General features: G+C 38.0%; 1 protein-coding gene across 2 annotated transcripts in view; it reads right to left on the reverse strand.

Moving 5' to 3' along the window:
• The window catches only part of LOC102199567 (glutamate receptor ionotropic, kainate 1), a 28300-nt gene extending 3268 nt beyond the window's left edge, over positions 1 to 25032 (reverse strand). The window contains exons 1-12 of one of the 2 annotated variants that reach the window (XM_005735990.1): positions 24616 to 25032; positions 16134 to 16301; positions 15775 to 16032; positions 9498 to 9679; positions 8917 to 8970; positions 7807 to 7980; positions 7277 to 7420; positions 1758 to 1865; positions 1215 to 1256; positions 758 to 871; positions 461 to 664; positions 145 to 368 (exon numbers count right to left, since the gene is read on the reverse strand). In XM_005735990.1, coding sequence (XP_005736047.1) covers positions 145 to 368; positions 461 to 664; positions 758 to 871; positions 1215 to 1256; positions 1758 to 1865; positions 7277 to 7420; positions 7807 to 7980; positions 8917 to 8970; positions 9498 to 9679; positions 15775 to 16032; positions 16134 to 16301; positions 24616 to 24706 — 1763 coding nt within the window. In that variant the 5' untranslated portion in view covers positions 24707 to 25032. The remainder of the gene's footprint in view (positions 1 to 144; positions 369 to 460; positions 665 to 757; positions 872 to 1214; positions 1257 to 1757; positions 1866 to 7276; positions 7421 to 7806; positions 7981 to 8916; positions 8971 to 9497; positions 9680 to 15774; positions 16033 to 16133; positions 16302 to 24615) is intronic. The other variant, XM_005735992.1, reaches the window with a different exon arrangement.
• Positions 25033 to 26162: the final 1130 nt, after the last annotated feature.

Raw genomic sequence — 26162 nt, forward strand, 5'->3', positions numbered from 1 at the left:
TAAAATTAATAAGTGACTATTGGCCTGTTACAGACTGAAAGTCAAAATGTTAAACTGAAATTTTGCCTTTACATAAACAGTGTTGCTTAAAAGTAAAAGCAACTATAATAAGTTCACATCAAATAGCACTTTTTTTTTCTTTACCTGGCAATAACAAAAAGCACACAGCTGACACCAAGGCATGCCAACAACACGTACATCCAGATATCAGGAGAGAGTGGGTTAAGGAAGGAGAAGACTCCTGGATTTGTGCCGTTGGGTTTGTGGTAGAGGATGCTGATTCCCAGCGTCATGAATGGCTTCGAGAAATCAATAACTTTTTCCCTGACATATGTGATAGTGAGAGGGGCCACAGCAAGGTCGGCCACCTGGTAAAGAGCAAAAATCACCGTCAGCTGCAGACACTGTGACGCTTTGAACGTCTTCTCTCTTACATTAAGACTGACTGATCAGTACTCACATGATCAATGAGTTCCCGCACCATGCCATTCCACTCCCCTTTGTCATTCTGAGCTCCATATTTGCCATCTGACACCAACTTTACTTCGTAAGAGAAGCCCAAAATGTTAGAGAGCTCTTTGAGCAGGTCGAGACAGTAACCCTCAAAGCGGTCATTTCCATAAAGCGGCTTGTCAGATTTCTTATACATGACATAAGGATTTTCCTGGTGAACGACAGAAAGGTTTCAGTGGATTATATAATACAAATACATTTGAAATCAAATGCTCACTAGCAATGATTTTATGTCTGTTCATACCAGAATAGTAGTGACAACAAGGGTCCTATTGGCCATTGAGTCTGTTACATTTGTGGATGAATCCTTGTTAATTTCTGATAAATTAAGGCCTGTTTGGGAGTTCCACACACCAATCTGTAACAAATAAAATATCCAAATAACCACAGTGGCTGGACTTTAAATAGTTGCTACCTGGGTAACCTTCACACAATTGAGGAAAATAAGGTAAAGACAGGAAAAGAAAGCAGTAACAAGTAGAAAAGTTAATGTGAAAAACACAGACATAGGGGGGAAAAAAAGGAAAGGCTCACAAAATGTTATAAACTTGAAATGCCAGTAGAGAAATGTAACCATTTCTAAGAACCACCAGTACCTGAACCTTTTTATTTTTTAATGAAAAGGGGTAACGTCACAAAGGTATAGTAAATTAGTAGGTGTCAATATTCCTTTAGTGTGCCGTGGCAGCTAAAGTACAGACCTTTTTCCACACTTTATTCAAGCGGTTGTTGCCTGTGTTTGTCTTGCAAAAATAATAAAGAGAAAGCATTTTAATCACAGATCACAGAAGGGGGAATAATTCTTCTGTTAGCAGTTTTTACACCCAACTGTGTTAACCGAGGTTTAAAGTCTTTGCAGTGATGATAGCATGAACAGGTAACAGCTTCTTAATGACCTGTCAAAACCGAGAGTAGCATTGTCACTGTGATTAAAGGAACATGCACACACTTGCAAGCTTGAAGAGACAACTACAAGTTATTTTGAGAGAGCAGTGTGTCAAAACAGTTCAAAAAGTTACTTTTTAAATGCATAATTAGGACACCACATTTCAAGATTTATGTAGTCTTAATTAAATTGGTCTATATGTTGGTTTAAAGACAAGTCATCTTTTTGCATATTTGTGGGAAAATGCAGTTAACAGCTCTGTCTATGCTCATTAATGATACTCAGCTCTGCTTTAATGTGTATTAACAGAATAACAGTAACATGTATTAACGGTATAAACATGGGTTAGACACTTCACCTTCTCCAAGCCGTCCTCCTTCAGGCTGATGACATCTAAATCAAATTCTTTCCTCAGACCGTCCGTCTTGTTTATTATTATTTGTCCTGTCAAGCCGTTCCACTGTGCCTGTTTCAGAAAACACAAGCAAAGACCCCCTCAGGTTTGTTTCCTGTTTTTTTTTCTTCCTTTTTTACATCATATCAATGCAAAACAAAGCAGGAGCCTGGAAAAAATGAAAACAGCTTTTAAACATGAATAATTGATGAGTACTTCATTAAGCAAAGAAGACTGACTTGGCTCACAATGGATGTTTTTGCATTGGCTAGATTCTCAATGGAAATATTAAATGTCTCCGAGTCTGTAACACAGGGGATGGTGATGTAAATGGAGCAGGCAGGCATGCCCTCTGTCTGTGAAGAGAGCAGCGGGTGGGCAGCAGCGCTCAGATATATTTGAAATCAGTTGATAATGAAGTTAGCTCAGTTGAATTACAGTCAGGTTAAATCTGTTACAGAGAGCACAGAGAAAGTAGCTTTATATCTGCACTGACAGAGAATGAAGTCAATTTCTTTATGGAAAGATGCAACAACGAAACATCAATAGACCTTTTCAGTACATTCCTATGACGTCTATGTGTGTGAATGTGTGTGCGAATGGGTGGATGACTGGATGACTGGATATGTAAAGCGCTTTGGGGTTCTTAGGGACTAGTAAAGCGCTATATAAATACAGGCCATTTACCATTTTTACCATGACATTCTAACTGTAAAGCCGGAAAAAATGATAATTATTGTCAGTTGACCCCCAAATAAAATGCTTGTACAGTACTGTGCAAAAGTCTTGTCTCTGATTTCTTTATATTTGCTAGGAAAATGGGAAACAGGTGCAGCACATTATTGAAATGTGTACAAACTCAGTGCCTGCACAGCTTTAACAAGCTTGAAACTCAGTGTTTTGGTTGGATCACCTTTAGTCTTCATCACAACCTGAAATCTGTTTGGCAAGCTTTTTACTTACACTAGCTTTACTTTGTAGTCTTTGGGAATAGTTCTCAAGACTTCTTGAAGCACATTCAAATGCACGGGAGTCATTATCCTTATTTTTACACACTGTGGTATCAATTGATATTTTTCACAGATTCATCTAAAGAAATAATAATTGGAAAATTATGTATACAATATCCTGTTAGGCTTAAAAGATTCACAGGTGACTTAAAAACAAACAAACATGCGAAGGTACAGTGCGTTTTGATCCAAATGTAAAACAAAGCCAGATTTCTAAATGACAACACTACATTACATTTAAATGTAAGAAAAAAAAATGTCAACTTCGGGAGAAAAAAGCATCTCAATATTACAGTTAGGTTTCAATATAACGTTGCTTTTTTTTAAAGCAATGTTGAAAGCAGCCACAAATATCAAACATGGGAAATAACATATGGTATTCAGGAGATGAACAGTGTGGTTTGTGTATTTTTAAAGAACTGGTTCAACTTAATGTTTGTTTACTCTAAGAGCAAGGAGTGACACCGAGGACATGTCGTCCAGCAAAAAATGTGTCAAAAAGTTTTTATAGCATATATATACAGATTTTAAGAAATACAGTGTCATGCTAGTATTAAACACTGCAAAGTATTCCACTAAAATCTATTCAGCTAGAAATAGCATACAGGTGAATTTAGAGATGCAAAACAACAGTGAGCCTTTGACTTTGAAGTGAAAAATATTCCATTAATTCGACTGGAACCAAAGAAAATTCATCTTGAGCCATTAGTACACGCAACGAGCAATAAACAAAACAAGATTGAGAAAAAATTTAATCCAATGTCATCATTCTGAAGCAGTATGATGAAATTGATTTTGCAGAAAGAAAGAAAGAAAAAAAAGGAGGATAGTATTCCATGTCAGGAATCACACATAAACTTAAGAGTTCATATTAAACTTGATCACGTCATGAGAAACATCAGTTTCTTTAATACATATAGAAGGTTAGAGGGTATCATTCAATGAAAATGCCCTTTGATATGTCTGCTTTCCAGTGTCGTCACTCACATCTTTGAGATCTGTTGACCCTTCAGTCCAGATTTATTCTTTTGATTAATTCTCCTTTTTAAATCCTCACCAATCAGATTTTCTCTCTCTTGACAATGTGTTTCCACGACTGCAGTTTATATGCAGTTAGGTCTATATTTTGTTGGACAATTTTTTTGTAGTTTAAACTAAAGAGACAAAAAGTAATTGAAGGGGTTTAGCAAACATATTGTATCTACTGTTTATGAAATACTGCCATTTTTATAGATAGTACTCCTATCTATAAATATATATATAGTTACATATATTTAAATATTAGGACTGTTTTTAATCCTTGAATGAAAACCCTTTGTAGTCAGTGACGATCTTAAGCCTAATCTGAATCTGAGCAGAGAATATAGCCCAATCACATCATCAATAAACACTGCTGGCCTGGTTCCACTTGCCTCTACCATATCTCCATATTTTTTCCCATCATCCTTCCTGGTACAAGTTAATCTTGGATTCATCAGTCCAGATATTTTTCTGTGAAGACTCTTTTAGATGTTTACTGGTTACACTCGTGTTCTTGAGTGTAACCATGTTTTTGAGTGTAACCAGCGGTTTGCAGCCTTTGTCTTGAAAGAACAACAGAACGGGCCTCACCTAACCTTGAAATTGGTTGTTGGTCAATTGTGCAAAGTATTTTAAGCCTCTGAAACCGTGTATGAAAATGTTTCTAATTCTGCAAAACTTTTATCAAAGCCCTCTGAATTAAAGTGGAAAATCTTGGCTCTAATCACAGTTGTTTAACTGATTTAAAATCTATGGTGGTATAGAGAGGCAAAACCACTCTTTGTCCAAGAAGTGGACCTATTTTTTATATTTGTAAGATAATGATACTGCCACCATTAAAAACCCATGACCACATGAGAGGAAACGGTGAGAAAAAACAATATTTTCTTTTTTCCACATCAATACTGTATCTAAAATCAGATCCAAGCACATTCATCTGTATGCGTTCAAAGTGCCCCTAATATTCTTGAACAGTTAGTTCTTCATAAAACTTAACTTTCCCTGTTAAATGTGTGGCACAGCACCAAGTCTTGCAGGCAGATTTGTCAGTTTACCTTTCCACCCCCACAAGAGCAGAGTGTAGGCTGAGCTACTGAACAGCACTTAGTGTCTTGCTCAAGGGCCCATCAGCTAATGCTGTTAAGTTATAGTTCTTAATTTAAAATACAGTCTGAAAGGACCATACTAATATGTTTACATATTTTCAATATAGTCTCTACATATGTTAAACTTTTCCACCATTAAACTTTTATATAGGCATGTACACATTAACTTTCTAAATGGTGTGTTTATTTGTGAATGTGTTTTTCACCATTCAAGCAGCTACTCGTTTCTTTAAGGTATCCAATTTGTCTTGTAGAAGCTTGGAAATGACCTGCTATAAATGATTCAGCTCTGCATACATCACGTCTGGTTTGATTACTGTTAGAGTTACATAATTATTGTGTGGTAATGCATCATGGACTAAATCAGAGTGCCTCTCATACGAGCGGTAACAGGAATAAGGAGAGGCATAATGGCAGGTCTATTGTAAGCTGAAGACATCATTTCCTTTGAATATTCCAAATACTCAGTTTAAGCTTTCTCCAGATAAGCACACCCCTGTCAGCTCCACCAAACACATAGTCAGTATACTACTTTGCAGTGCAGAACTTATGTTTGATAATAAGATGAAACTTATGAGCAAAATATGATAGATGTACAGTATTTGTCAACCAGCTTCCCTCAGTTCCCTGTGAGATTGTGTGTTGTGGATTTGCAAAGTGTTTCCATTAATGACTAATTTAAAAGCTAAACTTAGTACAAAAAATAAGGACATTTATGTTCAGTCGATTATTTCTTTGCTTCCTGGCAATAAATCTTATACTGCTAGAAAGTCTGTTTACAGTATTTCTCATTAAATGGTGCCACATTTGTAAGGAAAATGCATTTGTGGGTTGAGCAGCAGAGTTGAGCATGTGGGTTGCGCCCATAAAAAACTTGCCAAATCTTCTTTATCCAACCATATAGACTTTATTGCCAACACAAATTTCCTTACTTTTTCTGCTAAGTTTCTATCAATTCATTCACCCAGCCATCAAGCCTAATGCCCAGACCGTCCTTTCCCCATCCACAACCTGTATACTCCCCTCTCCTTCCCAGGTTTTCCCAGGTCAGCTGGGAAACGTAATCTCTCCAGCATGTCCTGGATCTTCCCTGCTTCTTTTTTGGTTGGATATGCCCAGAACCCCTTGCTTAGGATGCATACAATTCCTGAATCACCTCCACTCTCTCTTTTAGCTTTACTCCGAGTACTTCCCAAATGATCAAGGTCCTTAAACTACCTTCAAGGATGAGCCAGACACCCTTCAGAGGAAGCTCAGTTCTGTCACTTGTATCTCCAGTCTTATTCTTTCAATCACTTACCCAGGTTCACAACCATAGCCGAGGACCCTAGTAGCTAAGGTTTACCAGTAAATTGAAAATCTATATAGTATGGCAGTAAAATATTGGCTGGTAGTGACGTGTGTTGTATGCATAAGATGCTGTAAATGGGAGAACAGTAAAAAGAAAGCACTGGAATGGCACTTTTAAATTTAACCACTGTACTAAAACAACAATGTTCATTTTAGGATGTTTGGGCTTTTTTGTGTGTAGAAGAAAGAATATTACAGTGGCAGTCATCAGTCGACAAGAAAATTACATTTTACATCACTTTGTTTTTATGTAAAAATACTTTTCTCAAGTCTAATTACAGACAATATCTTTAAAGACCATACAGCTAAAAGTCTCATTCATTTACACTCTGCTGTCTGGGTCATTTGGCTTTGCTTGTTGCTGTCAATATTCTCTCCTCACTTACAACAAGAAGAGCTCATTGGTTAAAGAAACATCTAATTAGAGAGTGCAATAACAAGAGAGCTTATTAAAGTGAGATGAATATATCTTGACACAGATGAAAAAGTCTGCTTCCACAGCAGGCAGCGTGTTTTTTTTTCAACCTGTCAGGCTTTGCTGAGTGTTTGTCTCATTGTGTTTCTGTTTAATCTGCTGTTAGATCAACAATTCATGCAGAAATATTTTTCGTGTTCAACAGAGCAAGAAGCATGCTACATGATCCTTAGCACGAGTCTTCAGTTTTAGCATTATTATTAGCTCATGAGGAGCTGTCTCAAATCTACATTGTCTTTACCTGCTTTCATAAACATTCACACAAGGAGCAGCATTTCTCCATGGACAGCTCTAATCTTTACAAGACTACCAACATGTGATGCATGACGTCAATCACCATGTCTTGAAAAAATTATTTTCAATATAATCATCACACACTCGTTGCTCATTCACCAGATCTAATCTCCTAACTCTATTGTTTCTGCTCTTGCACAAAAGCAAGTGACACAGAGGCAGCGGGCTATGAAAAGGACAGATGAATGGATGGAGCGCCGGTGTCACACATTCATTAGGCAGACTCACATCTTTGAGCATGCTCATGAAGCGTGATCCAAAGCGCCAAGGTTTGTGTCGGTGGCACTGAAGGGAGCTCACAGTGATCTGAGAGGTGCGTTGTGAGGCAGCAGCCACCATGTAGACGGCGTCGTACATCAGAGCTGCTTCAGTCTGAAAGAGAAATGTGGCCATCATCCTCTGTTACTGGGGACTGCAAATCACATGTCATCCAGTTATCACACCCGGGCTGTCTATGTACATAAACAGTAGCATTTCATTTCTGCAAGCACACTCAAAGGTACAGCAGCAGTTTTAGAAAATTCATAAAATTTCTGTATTTTGACCCAAGTGTATGCAATGAGAGCTAGTGAAAATGTATTAAAGATCTCATGCAGTGTTACAAATAAAGCTTGAGTAGGTACATTTACATGTCTGGCTTTTTATTACATTGTTACTTGATAGTATCTGGAGACAAAGTTAACAAAATGTCTATTTCATGTGCTGATTTGAAAGTTTCTATCGATAATACAGAAAGCATTAGGTAAAACTAGGCTTACTGTCATCATCCCCTCCATCATTCCAGTCTCGGCTTTGGAGGGTGCCTGCAGTCGCTCCATGGCCCATCTCTCGACCACCGAAGCCACATGAGGATTGTCTATGTTTAGCAATCTGAACCCCGTCATGTTGACCCCGCTATAGCGGTACGGCTCCAAATCAAGGGCAAACAGGTCCTAAGGGGATTTATGTGACATGACATAATCTTCTTCTTTCAGCGGTGATCATCTGCCTCCATCTCTGCCTGTCCCCAGCATCCCTCTCTGTCACACCAACCCTCTTCATGTCCTCCATCACTACATCCATTAACCTTCTTTGTGGTCTTCCTCTTATGCCTGGCAGCTCCATCTTCTACATCCTGTGTCCAATATAGCTACTATCCCTACTCTGCACATGTCCGAAACCATCTCAGCCTTGCTTCTTCAAACTGCTCGACTTGAGCTGTCCCTCTGATGTAATCACTTGTCTTGTCCAGCCTCTTCACTCCCAATGAAAATCTTAACATCTTCAACAGTGCGTCAATGTCCAAATACATCTTAGCAGATCTCACTACCATCTTGTAAACCTTCCCTTTCACTCTTGCTGCTGTCCTTCTGTCACAGATCACTGACAAAACCTGTCTCCACCCTGCCTGCACGCTCCTCTTGATCTTCCCTGCGCACTGTCAGGAACTTTGGATGGTTGACCCAGGTGTTTCTACTCCTCCATATTTACTCCTTGCATCTTAGCTGTTAAACCTGCCTGTCTGTCAATTAAACACATTCTGTCTTCCCTCTACTGACTTTCACTCCTAATGTCAATATGAGACCAAGATATAGACGTTAACTGAAGAGAAAGGGTAAACCAACACTTGATTAAAACAGTGGAACAACATGAGTACAAGGTAATAACATGGAATTATGCCAAGGGCACCCAGCAGCCTTATTATAAAACAAACCACAGATGTGCAGGCTCATCAGCATAACTCAGTAGTGTAGCATAAAAACAGACTTTAGGCAGGCCAGCATTGTGTAGTTATGTGGCATCATAGCAAAATACCTATCTATCAAGTTTCAAGAGTCACAGTTATTATGATCAGAAAGAGGGTTTTTTGTAAAAGATTTGTCTCTTACCAGTGTGGTGAAGAAAAAGTGGTAATATTCAGTCATCATTCCCATGGACAGAATCTAAACAGGGAGAAAGTGTTTGAGAGTTTTCTGTTTAACGGTACAGTGGAGGTTTGTTCCAGCCACAATAAATAATCTTCTCTTCCGCCTAAGACCAACCAACCATACCCACAACCACAGCGAGCGGCAAATTATTTATTCCATCCATTTCCTGAATTGTCTCATATTTCTTTGGCTCACATTAACAACTATGCGAGTGAGTATATGTCACAATTTTCTCCTGTTAGTGAAGTGTCTTCAATTAATCTTCCGAGCAGCTGTTGGTTCTAAACGTGTACGTCTGGCCCAGAAATAGGCTCTGCTTGGATTTGGTAATGAACACAGGATTTCTGAAGGGGATAGAAGTGCACTAATCTTGCACGTAGTGAATATTAAACCAACAGCAATTCAGAAAAGAGATTTAGAGGCTTTTTTTTTCCATTGAAGAAAGAAAATCCACATTGGATATCTGATCAAATTTTCACTTTATGTGGCGTGTGGCTGAACCCTCAGTGGCCCACAAACTGGCAGAAGTGCATGTTATTCACCTGCTTGAGAACATCAGCTGATGTTTGGTAAGAGCAGTCAAAGATGACATAGAACTCCTTCCCTTTCTTCATTTCCTTCAGCAGGGGACGGGCATCTTTACTTCCTGTGGGCAGCTGCCGGATCTTTATTTTAATGCTGTATCTGGATGGAGCTTTGATCAACTCTTGCAGACGAATCAGGCCTTGAATCAAAAGACAAGGAGGCAATTATTAAACACAACAGTCCCCGTTTTAATGGAAACCTCCCACCTGGAACATTTTAACTGTACAAGTTTACTTATATGATGTAAGGAAAAACTAAAATTCCACCTCCAAGGCCAAAGCTACCAAGCCAAATTCAATAAAATTGTGTGGAGATGTTTAGACATTCGCAGAAGAGGGATAGTGGATATGCAAAGGATACTGAAGATGTTAAAGCCATTCAAAAGAGGAAGACCACAGAGAAGATTTATGGATGCAATAAAGGAGGATTTGTAGAGTGTTGGTGTGACAGAAGAGGATGCTAGGAATAAGATGATATGGAGGAAGAAGGAAGATGATTTGCTGTGGAGACCCAAAAGGGAGCAGCCGAAATAAGGCGATGAAGAAGAAGGCAAAGGATCAAGCCACACAATTTTAGTTCAAATTCAATTCAGTTAACTTCCATTATATTTATTCACCACAACAGCTGGCTCAGTGCGCTTAAAATCCAGATTACTCTCTTTATAACTGCAAAATGAGAAATTGGCCTTGATTGAGGTCACTGCATTTTCTCCTGCTTCGTATTACAGCACCTCTCATTTATTTTTAGGGGCCTTTTATATGAAATTAAGCAGAGCACAAAAAAGCAAACCTTGTTTAAAGAAATCTATCATGTCAACAGTTCTCTGGTGTCATGTCGTAGGAGCAGCAAGAATTTAACATTTAATCATTTAATCTGATTATTTTGCATCCCACCACAACATTTGGCAGCTAATGGCAGCTATTATATATGAAACAAATATTTATTTTATTTTGACTTGAATGTGGATTTTTTGTTTTTGTTTTTAAAAGCATCTTTTAACCACAAGCTGCCTCATCTGCACTTTCATTGCTTCCTTCCTCGGTGTTTTCAAATCCCAGGTTTCCTCAAACTATGGGAATGCTACTTAAAGAGGTACAATGCTGTCCTCTGCAAAAGGAGAGATTTTTTCAACATCGGCAATAAAACTATATTTAAAAAATATTTAGTTACTGTAATTTGCCAGATTAAATTTATGCCTACTCTGGCACTATATTGGTTAATGCTGCAGTTCCACAAAGTGACCAGGAGGGGTCACATACCTAAAATAAGTGATTGCTAGCCTGATACTTAGTGGCCAGACACCCTGATAACCAGAGCCCCTGAAAATTTGGGGGTCACGTGGGTCATGTAGCCTTGAAATAGTTCCCGCAAGTACAGTCACTGCTGCTTACCGGGCAGTTTAAATGCATGTTGATAACATATCGTTGCAAATAAATAAATGATACTGAAATAGTATAATTTGCAACAGGAAATGTTTTTAAAAATATATTAGTAATATTCAAATGCTATAATACAGCAGTATGCAAATCATTTCACACTAGTGTAAATGCTTTAAAGAAATATGAATTATACAACTGTGATCTGCACATATTATTGAAAACATTTTTACAGGCTTTCGTGCAGCAGTTTGTGTCTCTTCCGGGATTTGAAGGGATGTTTTACTTCTTAGGGTATAAATCACCTCACACTGCACTATGGACGTTTTCTTCTATAGATAGACATGACTGGAAGCCGGAATTACTTTTAAGTAAGAATAAGAGGCGGTCGGATGATCCAAATATCAATCGTATCGATACCAACACTAGTATTGGTATTGGATCGATACAAGCACAATTGAATCGATACTTTGCTTTTATCCTTCAAATTCAGTATGTAGCCCACTGAACTGTGTTAATTATTTCTTTGGAAAAAATAAACCTCAAACGTGCATTATGAAAAATCTCCAAACCTTTTGTGGTCTTTACAGACAGAAAAATTTACATTCCAGTTTCAAAACACACAAAAAGCTGAAAGTTGTGTTTTGTTGTGTTAACTAATGAATATGGAAAGTAACAATCACAGTGGTGGTGAAAATGTGTTCAGAATTTGCAAATTGAGAATTCATCTTATAAATCATGGCACACTACTCGTCCCCCCATTAGCTGCCTGAATAACCAATTCGTACTGATATCGTCAATACTGGCCCTGTATTTACTTGGTATTGGATCATACCAAAATTTGTAGTGTGGCACACAACTACTGTGAATGAGGGAAAGTGTGAATGTTGAATGTTTTTGTTGAAACGTCTAGGCAAGTATATACATGTTAAATTACAAGATACACATGTTCAAATAGCATCAATTATCACAACTTCAGGATTTTATTTCTATATGAGATTTCTTCATAATTGAAACAATAAGAAAAAGTAGTCTGAAGTCCTGCAATGTTACGAAGCTATAATTTAAAATATAATAACACATTAAGTTTTGTACATTAAGTATCAATATCATCGATACCACCCTGAATTTGACTTGGTATGGGATCGGAAAGGAAATTATTGGTATTGCACGTCACTACTAGGCTCTTAATGTGTTATGTGCCCTCTAGTGGTCACATTGCGAATTTACAACCTTAAATTAACAAAACAACATGTTAAAAAAAAACAACAACAAATTAACATCAACATGATAAAAAAAAATATATATTTTCCTGCAGAGATTTTCAAACAAAAACAACTAGAAATTGTCTCTTGCAATTCTATAGCTAGAATATGTAAGTATTCTGGTCATTACTGTTTGGAGTTTACTTTGCTTTAGACATCTTTAGCATGAAACTAGCTTCCTCCACATTGGATCTTGTGTCGGAAAAAATGTTTTTTTTTTCAGCCACGCATAAGGAAATGGTGGGAGTCTGCCAGTTGTGATAATGTTTTATAATTTTCCACTGCAGTAGGACAACAGAATTCAAACTAAACACTGCATTGCCATCTTATGAACTACCAGACCTTTTAATGGATTTGCTTGCTAACCAGAATAGGTGCTCCACTCTGCCTTCCCTGTTCTCCAGGTAAGAAAGCTGTTCCTTTAGTTTTCTGCATATTTTTTTTTTCCTTGACAGAGTATGTGTCGTTTGGAGTTGCTCTGCGACAGCCTGTCGCACTTGTTTGGCAGCAGTCACAGAAAGTACGATGTTATCTTTTGTCAGTTGTCTGTTTGATTAGTGTTAAAGGCTAATTGTCAATGGATTGCTATGTTGCATATCTAAATAGTTGAAACTAAACTTCAGTGGCAATCAGTAATTCCCAAAGTTTTGTACACAAAGTGACTTGCAAAAATATTTTTAATTTCACAAGTGATATTTTAGTTGTTTTAAATTAGTTTTTTAAGTCAAAACATAGCGGCAATTTATAAAATGTAAATAATTGTAAACTTTACATTTCCTTTAAATATTAAAAAAGGAAAAAAGAAGCGCATAACAAAGCCAAGGTATTCTAAATAAATACACCACATTCTGCATTTCCTGCAATAGCTTTCAGGTGTTTCAAATAAAGCTGTTAATGATACTAGCAAAAATATTTCACAGTAGAATGATCAGAGTTGTGATAAAAAAAAAATTTGGATGGGCCACAGAAGATTTCGGATTTTTGAAGTGGGCCATGATGCTTTTGGAGACAAGATTTAGGCACAGATTATAGAATTTTCCATGAGGTTAAAGTACAAGACAACTGCATATACAGTATATGACGATATATTTTAAAGCTTTCATTTGGGCAACGCAATTCATTTTCAGAAAATGTTTCAAAATGGAGAAAATGCTTGTCTCGCTTTCCCCCCTGTAATGATAAGTGGAAAACTGAGCAAAAAGAGGATGAATTTAAATCAGTTATATTTGCATTAATAGAAAATGAATATAAAGTTCCTCATAGATGAGAAGGATAAACAGTTGCTGAAATACATTTTCATCCACTGTATAATTAGTCACTGAAGTCTTTGCAGCCTTTTAGTCTTAATCTGTGTTTACATTTATATGGTTTTCACCTAAAGTTGTAGAGTACCCCAACCAACAGAAAACATACCAAAAATCTGAACTTCAGCATCATTACAAAACAATGATGAATCACATTTAACAACAGAAACAACAAATCAGGACACTGAGCAGTATGCACCACTGACACTTAAAGTGCATTCCTAATGGCAAATACTGCTTATTTCTTAAGTGGCAGCTGCTCGTTAGAAGTGGTAAAATTTATACATTTGAATGTGATACATATGAAGTGCACTTAAGTACTAAAATGCCAGATTTTATTTTCAGAATTTAAGCACCTTGCATTTTCAGACCTTAGTGACACCACTTGTAGCCAGTATTGCAGCTGTACAGGTCTTTTTCTAGCAGTCCTTCAGCTCATGTTTGGGGGATTTTTCCCCATTCTTAATGTTCAAAGGCTTTCAGTCTTAAGAGTGCTTGCATGTACTGCTAGTTTGGGGTATCCATATGTTTTTGATAACACTGCAGAGTCCATGGCAAAATCTTCATCTTGTTAATTTTCAGGTGTGTTTAGGATCTAGTCTTGTATTATTTAGACAGATTTAGCTGCTGTTTATTCAATCCATTCTTCTGCCTCAAAGTTAAGTTTTCCCTTTTCCACTGGCTGCAAGACGAGCACCAATCCATCCCTGTGCTCAGCACCAGCTGGAGATGTATTGTTCTCATGAAACCATTGTTCTTTTATTTTTTCCTCCAAGCGCATTTTGGTTTGTTGTGGCCAAAAAAAGTTTATGTAAATGGATCATCTGGACTGATGGAGTTTAGATTAAAGACAGAAGGTTTACTGTAATGTGAGGACTTGATGGCTCTTGAGGGTCATATTTGTGCAGGTGTTGCTGCACAGAAACTGCCCCAACTACGGTTGAACCAGTGAACCAGCTACAAGTAGTTGAGTTTTGCACAGACTGGCGGAGATTCATTTATACGATGAATGCATGTAGTATCTTGGAGACCTGGTTGTTGTAGCTACTGCTAAACAGAAGGCCAGTGTAGAACTTTGAGTTTCTGAGCACAACCACGTTATAGGTTCTGCACCCTGATTTTAAATAATGTAGCATGCAGTATTGCCACCCTGTTTGTTGATGTAGACATTGACACTCTCCTCTGTTTGGTTTGCAGGCTTAGCTTTCTGGTTTTGTCTAATTTAAAACTAGAATAATCCCAAGAAAGTCATTCTGTATTATTTGTCACAGCTAGCATGGGGGCAGTTTTGCCCAAACCCAACACTGTCCCTCCAGACTATATAGTTCTTAAGGGCTTTTTCCATCACCTTGGGTCTTTATTTACCTTCGAGCAGTCATGGAAGAGATCAATTGGAAAGTTTTCTGGCGCTTTAAATCCCAAATCTTCTGTTCCTATTAATGAGGAGATTGGTACCTGAAAATGCTCAGTTATCTTCTTTTAGTCTTTTCTTACATGGTGGGAAAATTATTTGAACTCATAGAGTGCTAGAAAACTGCTTAGTGGAGCTCATGGCTGCTGATCATTAGGACAAGGTCTGAGGATTCAGAATAATCAGAAATACAGTTGTGTCACATGGTAATTGTTAAGAAGCCATAGCCCTAACATCTCAAGGTCTTAATCTTTTGTAAAGTAGCACAAAATGCAACAAATAATACAGCAGTCTTTCTTAAACTCTCAAAAAGAAAGCTTTATCTTTGACTTTATGTCCTTTGAAGGTCTGATCATCTGCTCCTCTCATAACTGCTCACAGTAACAGGACCATGACATATTCTAGCACAGTTAGCCAGGTTGAAAGAGTGTACATCACAGTGGCATTGGAAACTCTTGATTTAGAATCATCATAACTACTTGTGCATTATCCTCACTTCTTAGTTCTGTCTTATATTTGCTTCTTCCTGTTTATTTAGGAGTGATTTTTGTCTCACCATCTGTTGGGACTGACTTCTGTTTCCAGAAGACTTCTGTTCTTTAAAAGTTTTAGAGCACGTGCAGGGCACATTGACTCATCTATAAATAGCTTCAAGGTAATTTAACAGGGTTGCTAAGGCAAAGACTTGCAGGAGTTGTAGTTCTTATTTCAAGGCCACTTTATAAATATGACAAACAGTTGCCACATTTTTATACTTTAAAAGTAAAGTTTATGTTCTTCCTGCTGTGTTAAATCACTAACGGCCCTTCAGTATGATAGTGAAGTCTGTGTTTCCCTCCAGATCTTATGTTGTATCATTCATTCCCATCTCAACTTACCAGTTGCATCCTCATAGACCACAGTAACCGTCTTCCACTTGTAGAATTGCACTATGTCCAACACAGCTCTGCTTATAGAGGCATATTCAGGATAGAGGTTAATGTAGAAGCTGTCTTTGTTGTCCACTGATGGGTGTTTCCAGCGTGTCTGGATGTGAGGGACTTCCAGGGCATTACAGATAGACTGGACCGCGCTGACCGATGAGCTGTGAGAGGGTCCAAAAACAGCACCGACGCCCAGCGCCAACTGGTCACAGGCTGAAGTAATCAAACAGAAAGTGGGAAGAAAAGAAAATCTCAACAAAAATCTCTTACTGATTCTCAAGTGGGGTTTCAAAATTAAATGACAAGATCTTTACCTCTTCTTGAAGCCTCAAAACTGTCGAATAAGTTTATTCTCTGGATGTCATAGGTCAGCGTGGTGTTTGGCATTAAGGTCCGGTTCCTGTTTATGTTAGTTACGGCAAATTTAAAGGCCAGTTCTTCAACACTAATGGGCTCATTTTCAAGAGTCTCAAAGATGCCCCCTGCAAGAAGAAAAAAGTGGAAGGAGTTTTACCCAGCTCACATCAAAGCGCTAGCAGAAAAATTATCGATCAATTGGCTTCTCTCGGTATAGATATTCACGCAGTGTCTTTTTAAAGATTGAAGGTTACCACAGCTGAATTGTAATAGTTGCATAATACGGCCCCATTTCCTTTGTACTTCTGTCACATAATGCTGCTAAGGGACCCAGTTGAGATGACAGGATTTAATATTATTCAAATTAAAAGTTGAACTCTCCTGGCTTCAGCCTGTTACAGAGCCTGAATTTCACAAGCTGTCACAATAACTTTTATGAAAGCTTTGGCATTTGTTCAGTTCATTTTCACATAAAGGATAACAGATTAAACATTTAGCACATATAATCAGGGGAAACATTTCAGCCATCCCTTATTCTCTTATGCATTTACACATTTTTCAATTAGGGGGAAAAACCCCTTTCCAAATCAAAAGACAGTCATACTTATTAATCTTGTTTTGTAGTTTTGTCTCCTTTGCAACTTACTGCTACTGGAAACAGTCATCATACCTAACATATCAAGTCACCAGCTTGTGATTTACAGATCACTTAATGAAGCCAAAAAATGTGAGGTGACTTACTGTGAAAGGGTTAAAGGTGCCAAAGCACCCGTGCTCTGAAAAGCTAAACTTTAGCACTTGTTTTAGTGTCTATAAATTTCTTTATTTCAAGTAACATGACTTTAGTTATCATCCGTTTGCATCTGCGTTTAACTACTTGAAGATGCAGTAATGAAGATGTTTCCTCAGAGTTTCCCTGCATCTGTTGTTTTGTAAGTACTGTGAAATGCTTTTCTGGTGCTAGAAATTTTTTGACAACTTTGGGCTAATTAAGTACAAGTACAAGCTATTTTATTGTCATATGCTCGTGTAAATAAACACAGTGGGTTTGTACTGTACAGTGAAAGTAGGTTCCTTTCACACAGCAGTTACAGAAATATTTTAATATGATACATAACATAAAATGAGAAGTATATTAAGATAAAATAAAGAAATGAGGAACAGAATTAAGCTCAGATTTTAATATAAAATGCAGTTTGTGAAAATGACAGCACCAGGATAACATACATGGCCACAAAGCTAACCTCTGTGAGGTCACTGTACATGGACAGCTTCATCATTGTCGCTGCATGAAACACTTTAACAGAAGGAATATTCCCAGAAGCTAACTGTTGTCCCTCATAGTCAAGAGGACAATTTTTAGACGTAAATTAGGCTTATCGGGCATTTTGTAAATTCTTTTCTAGTTTTTAATATTACATGTACAACTTTGTAACAATATTTAGGAGCCCAAGGTAACAAAAACAAAATGATTATTGTCAGTTTACAGTAATGGTGAAGAGCAAAGTCCTCACATTTTACAAGCATGAAAAAGGGGGAGAAGTTATTTAAAATGTATTAGAAGTATTTATCAAATATGATATTAATATATATGATATTCACAATACTATAAAGACACACTTAGCGCAGAAGTTCTCATTTAATCAATTATTTAAATTATTAATTTCAATTAATATGCTTTTTGAGAGGCACCACGTCTCTGTACAGTCCGACGGTACTTGTTCTTATGTAGCACTGGTCATCACCTTTAAACTGAGATTTAAGTGGCTTTAAAGGTAAATTCAGTCACTTTTAGCCACAGTTGGTGTTTGTGCCAGAGCCACAGAGGAGGAGGAGGAGGGAGGGGAGAAGGGGGGGGTTATTTCAGAGTTGAGAAGATCATACTGAAAAACATCCAAGTCTTAATCCATCATGCTGCTCCAGAAAGATGGCGGGTCTAGCATGCCACAGCTGGCAACAAAGACATATATGACTCCAGCCAGGCACATGCACAGTCTTTTACATTTGTTACATAAAGCGCAGCTTAAAAACTATTGGGATTAAAGCCAGAAAAAATACTGGATTGTTGCTACCTGCGTGCAGACAGGCGCGTGTGAGATTCAGTGTGCTTATGCCTGCCGAAAATTCCCCTGCTCATTCGATTCACTGAAGCCTTTCAAATGTAAATAATTTAACATCTGGGCCTTCAGTGATAGGATTTCTCATCTAATATATTCAGGGTTAAATGTTTGTTCCTATTGCATTGCACTTCACACGTGTCAACAGACTTGGGTCCAGTGCTGAATGCTGTGGGTAAGCAAGTTGCTTTCAACTTTGACATATTTTTAACTAACAAAACAAAGACTACAATAATGCATTTTTGAAAGCTCTGCCTTTTTCAGAAATGTTAATCAGGCATTATATTAGCAATCATCACAAATTATAGATCCCATTTAGATGGTGCAAGTGTTTGCGCATGACCCCGCTTCAACACTGAGGCTACAGATGGCAATAGGTCACTGCACTCTCAGTCTTTGAAGAATTGCCTGTGAAATTGTGATTGATTTGGAAGTAGAAAAGGCCTTTAAAAAGCTCCCCCTGAGACCTTGATTGTGAATGACCTTTTTCTTTGGTGTTGCATAGCCTCAAACCCCAAACTGAGAGAGCCTTGTCTGGACTCCCTGGTCACTAAAAGCATGCTTGAAAGTGCCAATCCTAATTATGGTTACCAAGCCTCAGTGAGCAGCTGCTGGGACCTGTTAAAGTCCTTAATTCACTCGACTGAAATATAAAATTCTCAGCCACAGATACATCAGTCAGTTTATAAATTTGAGAGGAAGTAGATTCTATTTCACTGTCTTTGGTGCCTCTTTTCCTTTTAAGGTGTTTTTTTTAAGGTAATAGAATAGGAAATGCACACGAGTACGCACCAGCTGGATCCTGAGGTTTGTTTGCTTAAAGTGCAGAGGCTGCAGCAAATGTCACGGGCTTTATTAAGGATTCAGCAGCATCACAACATCATCGTCATCATCCTCAGTGACAGAGATTTTGTTTTTCATTCTTTAACAAGGCTGTGAAAATGGATCATCCACTTTCTGAGGGAGTTAAAAATAGCTGCTGCTCTTAAGATTTTCTGATTTATATGATTTGCAGTTGGCGTCTAATTTTATACATAATCACTTTTCCATTCACATCTAAGAGCTCAAAATGTAATGACATTTGCACCTAACAGTATAATACAAAATGTCTTTTTAAGACTCAAAGACTATGAAAAATGAATGTAGCTTCACCGATATGTTAAAAGCTGCCAAATAAAAACAAACCTATTAGGAGCTCGACTTATATTTGACTTACTGATAAAGCTATCATTTTTTTAAAGATGAGCTGTAGCTATGAAATCTTTATTGCCAACATAATAAAGCTTATTAATTTCCTCTCTGAAGCTTGGGAGCAGGGAAATCAAACTGGTTAACTTTCCCTTCATTTCACCTTGAAATAATGCCTTAAAATTTGTTTAAAGTGCAACAACTTACTTGATTTCCTGAGAAAGAACCTGATTTGAGGAAGGCTGGTGACTGTCAGTAGTCAGTGTCATTAGATAACTAGTAAAAAATATAAACTATCACCAGCTTACCTAAGGTAGTTTCACTCTGCAGGAAAATTCCCATCTTTCTATTAGCTCAGTACCACAGGCCTAGAAACTAGTCTGCGATCCTCTGGCAACCATGAGTCACCAGGGAAAAATATGTATTCCCCAACCAGTTGGCAAGTGGTTGCTGGCTGTCAAGGTGAAATTGGTCACAAAGAGGTGGCAGGGCTGCACTGAAACACCTATTTCTGACTGTTTTGGCAGATGACCCTTGTCATAGTTCGTAAGGAAGATGCTAACTGCTCACCATGAAGTAGTGATTCAGTGGAAAAAGGCTGACTTTTTGCCTTCAAAGTAAAAGGACTTAGCGATAAATAGGTAAATTATTAAACTTTTAATATAAATGAAACTCCATTTCTGGTTTGTGTTGCACTTTTTCAAATTTCACCATTACTGCGAGTAGAGTTGGATGTCTCAAGACCACTTTTACGAGGTCTTGGTCTTGCCTTGGTCTCGACGGACTTTGGTCTTGGTCTTGTCTTGGTCTCGCTGTCTCGGTCTTGCTGTCTCAGATCGACATAGTAGTAGGGAGGTTTGAAGTCAACAGTATCCATGACACACAACGTAACGTTCGATAATGTGTCATGCGCAAAAGCATCAGCTCTAAGAGCCGTGCTTAGAGAGTGCTTTGTAGTGAATCAGAAGAGCCGACTCCCATTGAGTGAGAGCCGTCTCCTCACTTAATTTCCTTTCGCTGCTCAGCTCTCACACAGTGGCTCAGCTATGCTCCAATCCTTCCATATTGTGGCCAATCACATGTGAGGATATAGGATAATATCATCATGTGAAAAACAGAGAGGGTGAGAGACGCGACAGTCAAGTGGAGCGTGAGCCTGTCCTCTCAGTAAGTGAGTGAGACAGTAGACAGTGGTGAAGAGGGCTGTGCGAGTGCATCGCAAAAACACAAAAATATGCCTGACACTCGTAAACGAAGCAGCATCTGGCTGCAGTTTAAAGACCTTTTTGTCTCGTCTCAGTCTTGGTCTCGTCTCGACTTTGTCTTGGTCTTGGTCTCAATACCCTCTGGTCTTGGTATTGTCTTGGTCTTGGTTTAGGCGGTCTTGACTACAAGTCTAACTGCGAGTAGTTGGCAAGCAGGGTGTCTCCAAGCAAGGCTAACCCACCATCAACCATCCAGACAACTGAAGTGAAGAGCAGATCTCAGGGTATTTTTTGGGGGGGGAGGGGGAAATGGTTTTAAATTAGCTAAAGTATATATATATATGATTGAAAATTCAGTCCAGGCTTTTTAATTAAGATCTCACAAAAACACTCTGTGTATATCACCAGAAAGTAATTGAAGTTTGCTTCGTCCAAGGCTCTAACAGCTGGCGTCAAGTGAAGATTCAGTGCTTCTTTTGTCTTTTTAGGAAGACATTATTAAAGTTGCACATATAGTCCAGGAATCGTCTGAAAGATGTGGAAATCAGAAAAGCTTTGAATGCAATGCATTCACAGTGCAATAGACAATGACGCATCTGTTCCTTTGTTTGGTGGAAAATCTTTACCACAGCCTCAGATCCAAACAGAGCATCAAATTGGAGTCCAGCTGATATAGACACTGATGTTCGAGTTTGTGTTTTACAAAAAAATGTACCCTTTAACACACAGCAACAGTGATATACATATTTTCCATTAACTACTAATTTTATGTTAAAATGGTTAGAGATCAAGATATGTGGCTAATAAATGTGTATCTTTTATGAAATTGATCTTTTCGCTTTTGCAGCAGACATATACAAGCCTTCAGACGATGCTGTGTGTTTGTTTGGCTCAGTGTATCTTTATAGTATTTTGAATATCTACATTTCATAACTTCAAACCAGTCATGACAGTCAGTTCTCAAATATAATACTGATAAATTGGAAGACAAATAAGTGTTTGTTTGCAGATGACACATGAATCAGTGCTCCCTCTCAACAGGTTAACAGATGAAGGGATAAGAAAGGATCATTTATACTTTTATAAAGATTAAACGATAGAGCAGAAATCACTAGAAATATTTTCCTCCCAAAATTGTGAATATCCAGTAGGGAAGCTTTCAAATGTGAGTCCTGAGAGTTAAAAAAAGAAACAACCTATGAATAGTTACCATTAATTTGTGTATGATATAATTTTCAGGATCACTGAGCTTCCGTCTCATCCTTAATAGGCCAGACAATGGTTTGGGGTAATGTATGCTAGGAGGTCACAAAAACAAAAGATTCTGCTTATGCTGCAGGCGGAAACCTTTAGGCTGATCCTTATTATAGGCTTCCTCACTTCAGTGCAGACAGCAAGAAAAATAACCGGGTTCAGGTTCTGGCAACAGGATGGACTTGATTTTAATCCAGAAACCCGCTGACATTGAGACAGTGTCCTTCAAATAATTATTTTAATCCACTTTTTGTATTATTTTTTTGTGACCGTGCAATAATCACATGAAGGAGAGTCTTTTAAGGCAGAGGAACACAATGACGTAGTGTTGTGCTTTCTTCCTTCTCCCCATCCTGGGCCAGTTCCCAAAGAGACCTCCCGCCCCCACCCCAACAACACCACCAGCACCACTCCAACCTGGAGCTATGCCAGACTGTGAATGAATGAGAAGGTCCTCACAGCCTACTATGTTTGTTTGATGTAGAGCACTGAGGTCTCTCTGTTTATGTGAAAGATCCTTGCGATTCACTAGGAAACATTCAAAATGAATAAACATATAAGTAATCTTCTATATTAATACAGCCAGAGTAATACTCTACCAGATTTAAAAACTGTATACTGGAATATATATACTTCATCAAATTATAATTCAGTTGTTGATCTGAGCTGGTGCCACATTTCTCATCATATGGACTGAGCTATAAATACACAAATGAAACATAATGTATCAGAAAGTAATCATTAAGTATGCAAGCAAGAGGAGAAAAAGAAATTTAACAAAAGGGAAAGTAAACAGAAGGCCCAGCTACATCTGTTAATTCTGTGTTGATTCTGTGCTCTCCCCAGTGATGAGATTTGGTCACTGCCTAAGTACCATATTTGGGGAAGAGACTTAATGCATAAAGAAGATTAGAGTTAGTTGTTTAAGGGCTTGGAGCACAAGATTTACCATTATTACCAGTCCCAGTGAAAAAAGTGGGAGCCTGTCACAATCTGATGCAGACGCTAGCCAAGACGGAGAAATGTTAATTGAGCCAAGCCACACACCATATGGGAGGGATTATGATGTGTGTGGGTCATGAAGAGAATGACAAAGATTAGGTGGCCTTTGAGAGTGATAGATGATTGAGAGATTAACAATATAGAGCACAGATCGGGACTGTTGAAACCAGGAAGTCACACCGACTTCTTAGCCTTTTAAAGTTATGCAACACCACGTTTATTATATTCTTTTAAAAATTTGAATATATATTCAAATTCAGAGTTGCTGCAGGCATTAAGTAAAACGACGAGTCCTTAGGGCTAAATTTTAAAAGCCATTTTTGTGATGCAATCTTCTAACCCATGTGAATAACCAATGGGAGAAGAGCAAAGAGCCCGAAAGTATTAATTTGCAGCAAACACCGGCTCATTGTTCCAAAGTTACATCAGAGATCAAAGGGGGGATACTGAAGCAAGAGCTCTGTTTGTTTAATTACAGGCACAGAGGGAAATTGAAATTACTCTTCTTATCAACCCTCAAAGGCTTAACAGACAGCTTTGGACTCAGATCCACATTTACAGATGTCACTGGCCATCAGTGCACACAAAGCTTAAAAAACCTTTGAGTATGAAAGGGTAGGGAGCAGCCAAATATATATATATATATGTATATATATATAAGTTTTGCTGAATTGCCCACTCTTTATTCTTTAGTGATGTATCAATTTCACAGTGCTGTGTGCCAAGGAGAACATTATGCCAACAGTATATGCTTTCAGATGTAGCAGTAGGCCAACTTAATCACCCGTCTCTCCTCCTGTTCTTTGCTGTCAACATGGAAGGAAAAGAGAGAGAAAGAGAGACTCTGCCATTGGTCAACCAAAGTGGATTAACACAATTTTGATTAAAAAAAAATTTCATTTGAATAACCTACAGCTCGGTCCGCAGTACCCTCTCTTGGAGTAAGAAAAAAAAATACAGTAATAAAAATTATAAGGTTATTGCACAAACATCACAACAGGTGAATAAAGTTGAATATGTCTTTTTTTTTTTTGACAATGCTTTGTACTCAGTGCATGCTAGGCAACTTAGTGAGCGACAGTTACATGATGGCAAGACGCAACAACAACTGCACATTCAAAATTTGCTCCTAAAAACAACATATGTGATGTGCCTCGATCTCGTTTGGCTCTATGGTATTTAACTTGTGGTCGAGGGTATCAGGATTCAAAAGCGATTCAACTACAGTAGCTGAGATGTACATTTGCAATGAACAGACATCATTTCACAAATCTTGGCCATAATTGAATTTGCCTTCTTTGTTCTTTTAAAAGAAATGAAACAATATGCTGCACTTGCACTGAGAGAGATTAAGAATGCCTTGCATTACGAGAAACCACAAAACTGTGTTTATATATTTTATGTATTCATTTAATTATTTAGGTGCCATTCTATAGGGAAAATACATTTTAACAATTCCAATCAGTGTTGCACAGAAAGTATTGCCAATTTTTCAAGGCTCTAGCTTGAAATCCTTGATACATAATATTTTTTTACCCCAGTGGGAAATGAGATGCAACCCAGACTGCATAATAACTGGGTCAGCAATGGAAAAAGCTGACGAGCGCAGTGGCAGCCAACATGTTAACAGTTATTATATAAATATTTATGACATTGACACTTTTACCACTTACCAATTCTCAGGACTTGCTGCGAAGTGAGCCAAAACTCTGCCATAAAGTACAGCAGCGAAAATAACAGTCCCTTCCTTTTCACCATGGTCATTCCTCCAGAGCTGAATTTAACATTTATGGCAAATTTATTTTTCTTTTTTCCCCTTAGTAATTCATGCTGATAACCTGCCAGTCCTTGTATCCGTAACGAAAATAAACTGGCATCCGACCCATATCCATCCCTCACACATTGTGGTGAGAAAAAGAAACAACACAACCACACACTCCACTTGAAGTTGTCACTGATCAAAAGATTTGATCAGATTTTTCCATTCTAGGATCCTTTGTATGCCTGTAAGGTTTTGTTTCCCATATTCACTGTCCAGATAGCCTTCTTATCATGTTTTTCCCGGTGCACACTTGAATTGTAGGCTGCAACTGAGGAGGAGGACCGCACTGGGCTCCTGTTGTCAAGTAAGCAGCAACGGGAAACAGCTTCTGCTTACAAATTTCACAATAAAAGATGAAATGGAAATCAATTTGGAACCATACAGAAGATGAACAACATTCTTTTATTTAATTTAACAAAAAATAGAAATGAAATAATAATGTAACACATACATACATTTTTCCCCCAATAAAATACATAGCCATGAATGTCCCTCATTTTTATACTGAGCAAAGTGTGTTTTTATTTTCCCGAGGCTTTAATCACATAAATATGTTGATGACTCATTTGGCATCCTCTGTCCGAAACACCTTTTATGTCAGTGCTTTAATTCTGAAATCAAATTCGCCTCGTTTCCGCTGTCGCTCACTGTGTCATCGGCTCACTCGACACAGTTGAAGATCCTTCCCATACAGGCGCTCAATTGAGGGCACTGCCAAGCCGCTGATCCGCAAACATGGATACGTCCTGAAGATTAACTTCAAATCTGGCAACATTCGACCTCGACAAGATCTCTGCTTTGGTACACCGAGGAATGATTAAATCTTTGGTCCAGTCCTGATGGAAACGCAAATCTAATCTCCATACTGGTCGTTGACGCTCCCTTGAAGATTAACTACCTCAAACCGTTCAACTGCCGCGGTCTTGTAGTTAAATAAAATGTGTTCAGGTTACCTTGATACTCTTTGCTTTATTCCTTGAAGAAGAGTGGCTTGAGATTTGAAGTGGCCATTCTGAACCAAGAATGTCTGATGGGTTTCTTGAGATTAGTGTAATTACTATATTTGTGATTATCAGGAAATTGGCTAAATTAGAGAGTGATATTTAAGCTGTTTTTTCCCACTCACAAAGTAAAAGCTCAATATCCTCAACTGTAAAGTACTCTTTAAAATTCATTTTCTAGTAAGTAAAATGTAATGAATTTATCACAATGTCAAATAAAATAGTTTACGTACATCCAACAGCATGCATGTTATGGACATATTTTAACATGAGACTTCCAAAACTGATGATCAAAAAAAATCGCTTGTTGTGGTTGAACGTGTGAATGGAGAACAAAAAGCTACTGTTGCTTGACCATGGATAGTTTTTGCTTTGCTTTAAGCTTAATCCTGGTGCC

This window comes from Pundamilia nyererei, unplaced genomic scaffold (assembly GCF_000239375.1).
Source record: "Pundamilia nyererei isolate P.nyererei 1_Seehausen unplaced genomic scaffold, PunNye1.0 scaffold00066, whole genome shotgun sequence".
NCBI lineage: Eukaryota > Metazoa > Chordata > Actinopteri > Cichliformes > Cichlidae > Pundamilia > Pundamilia nyererei.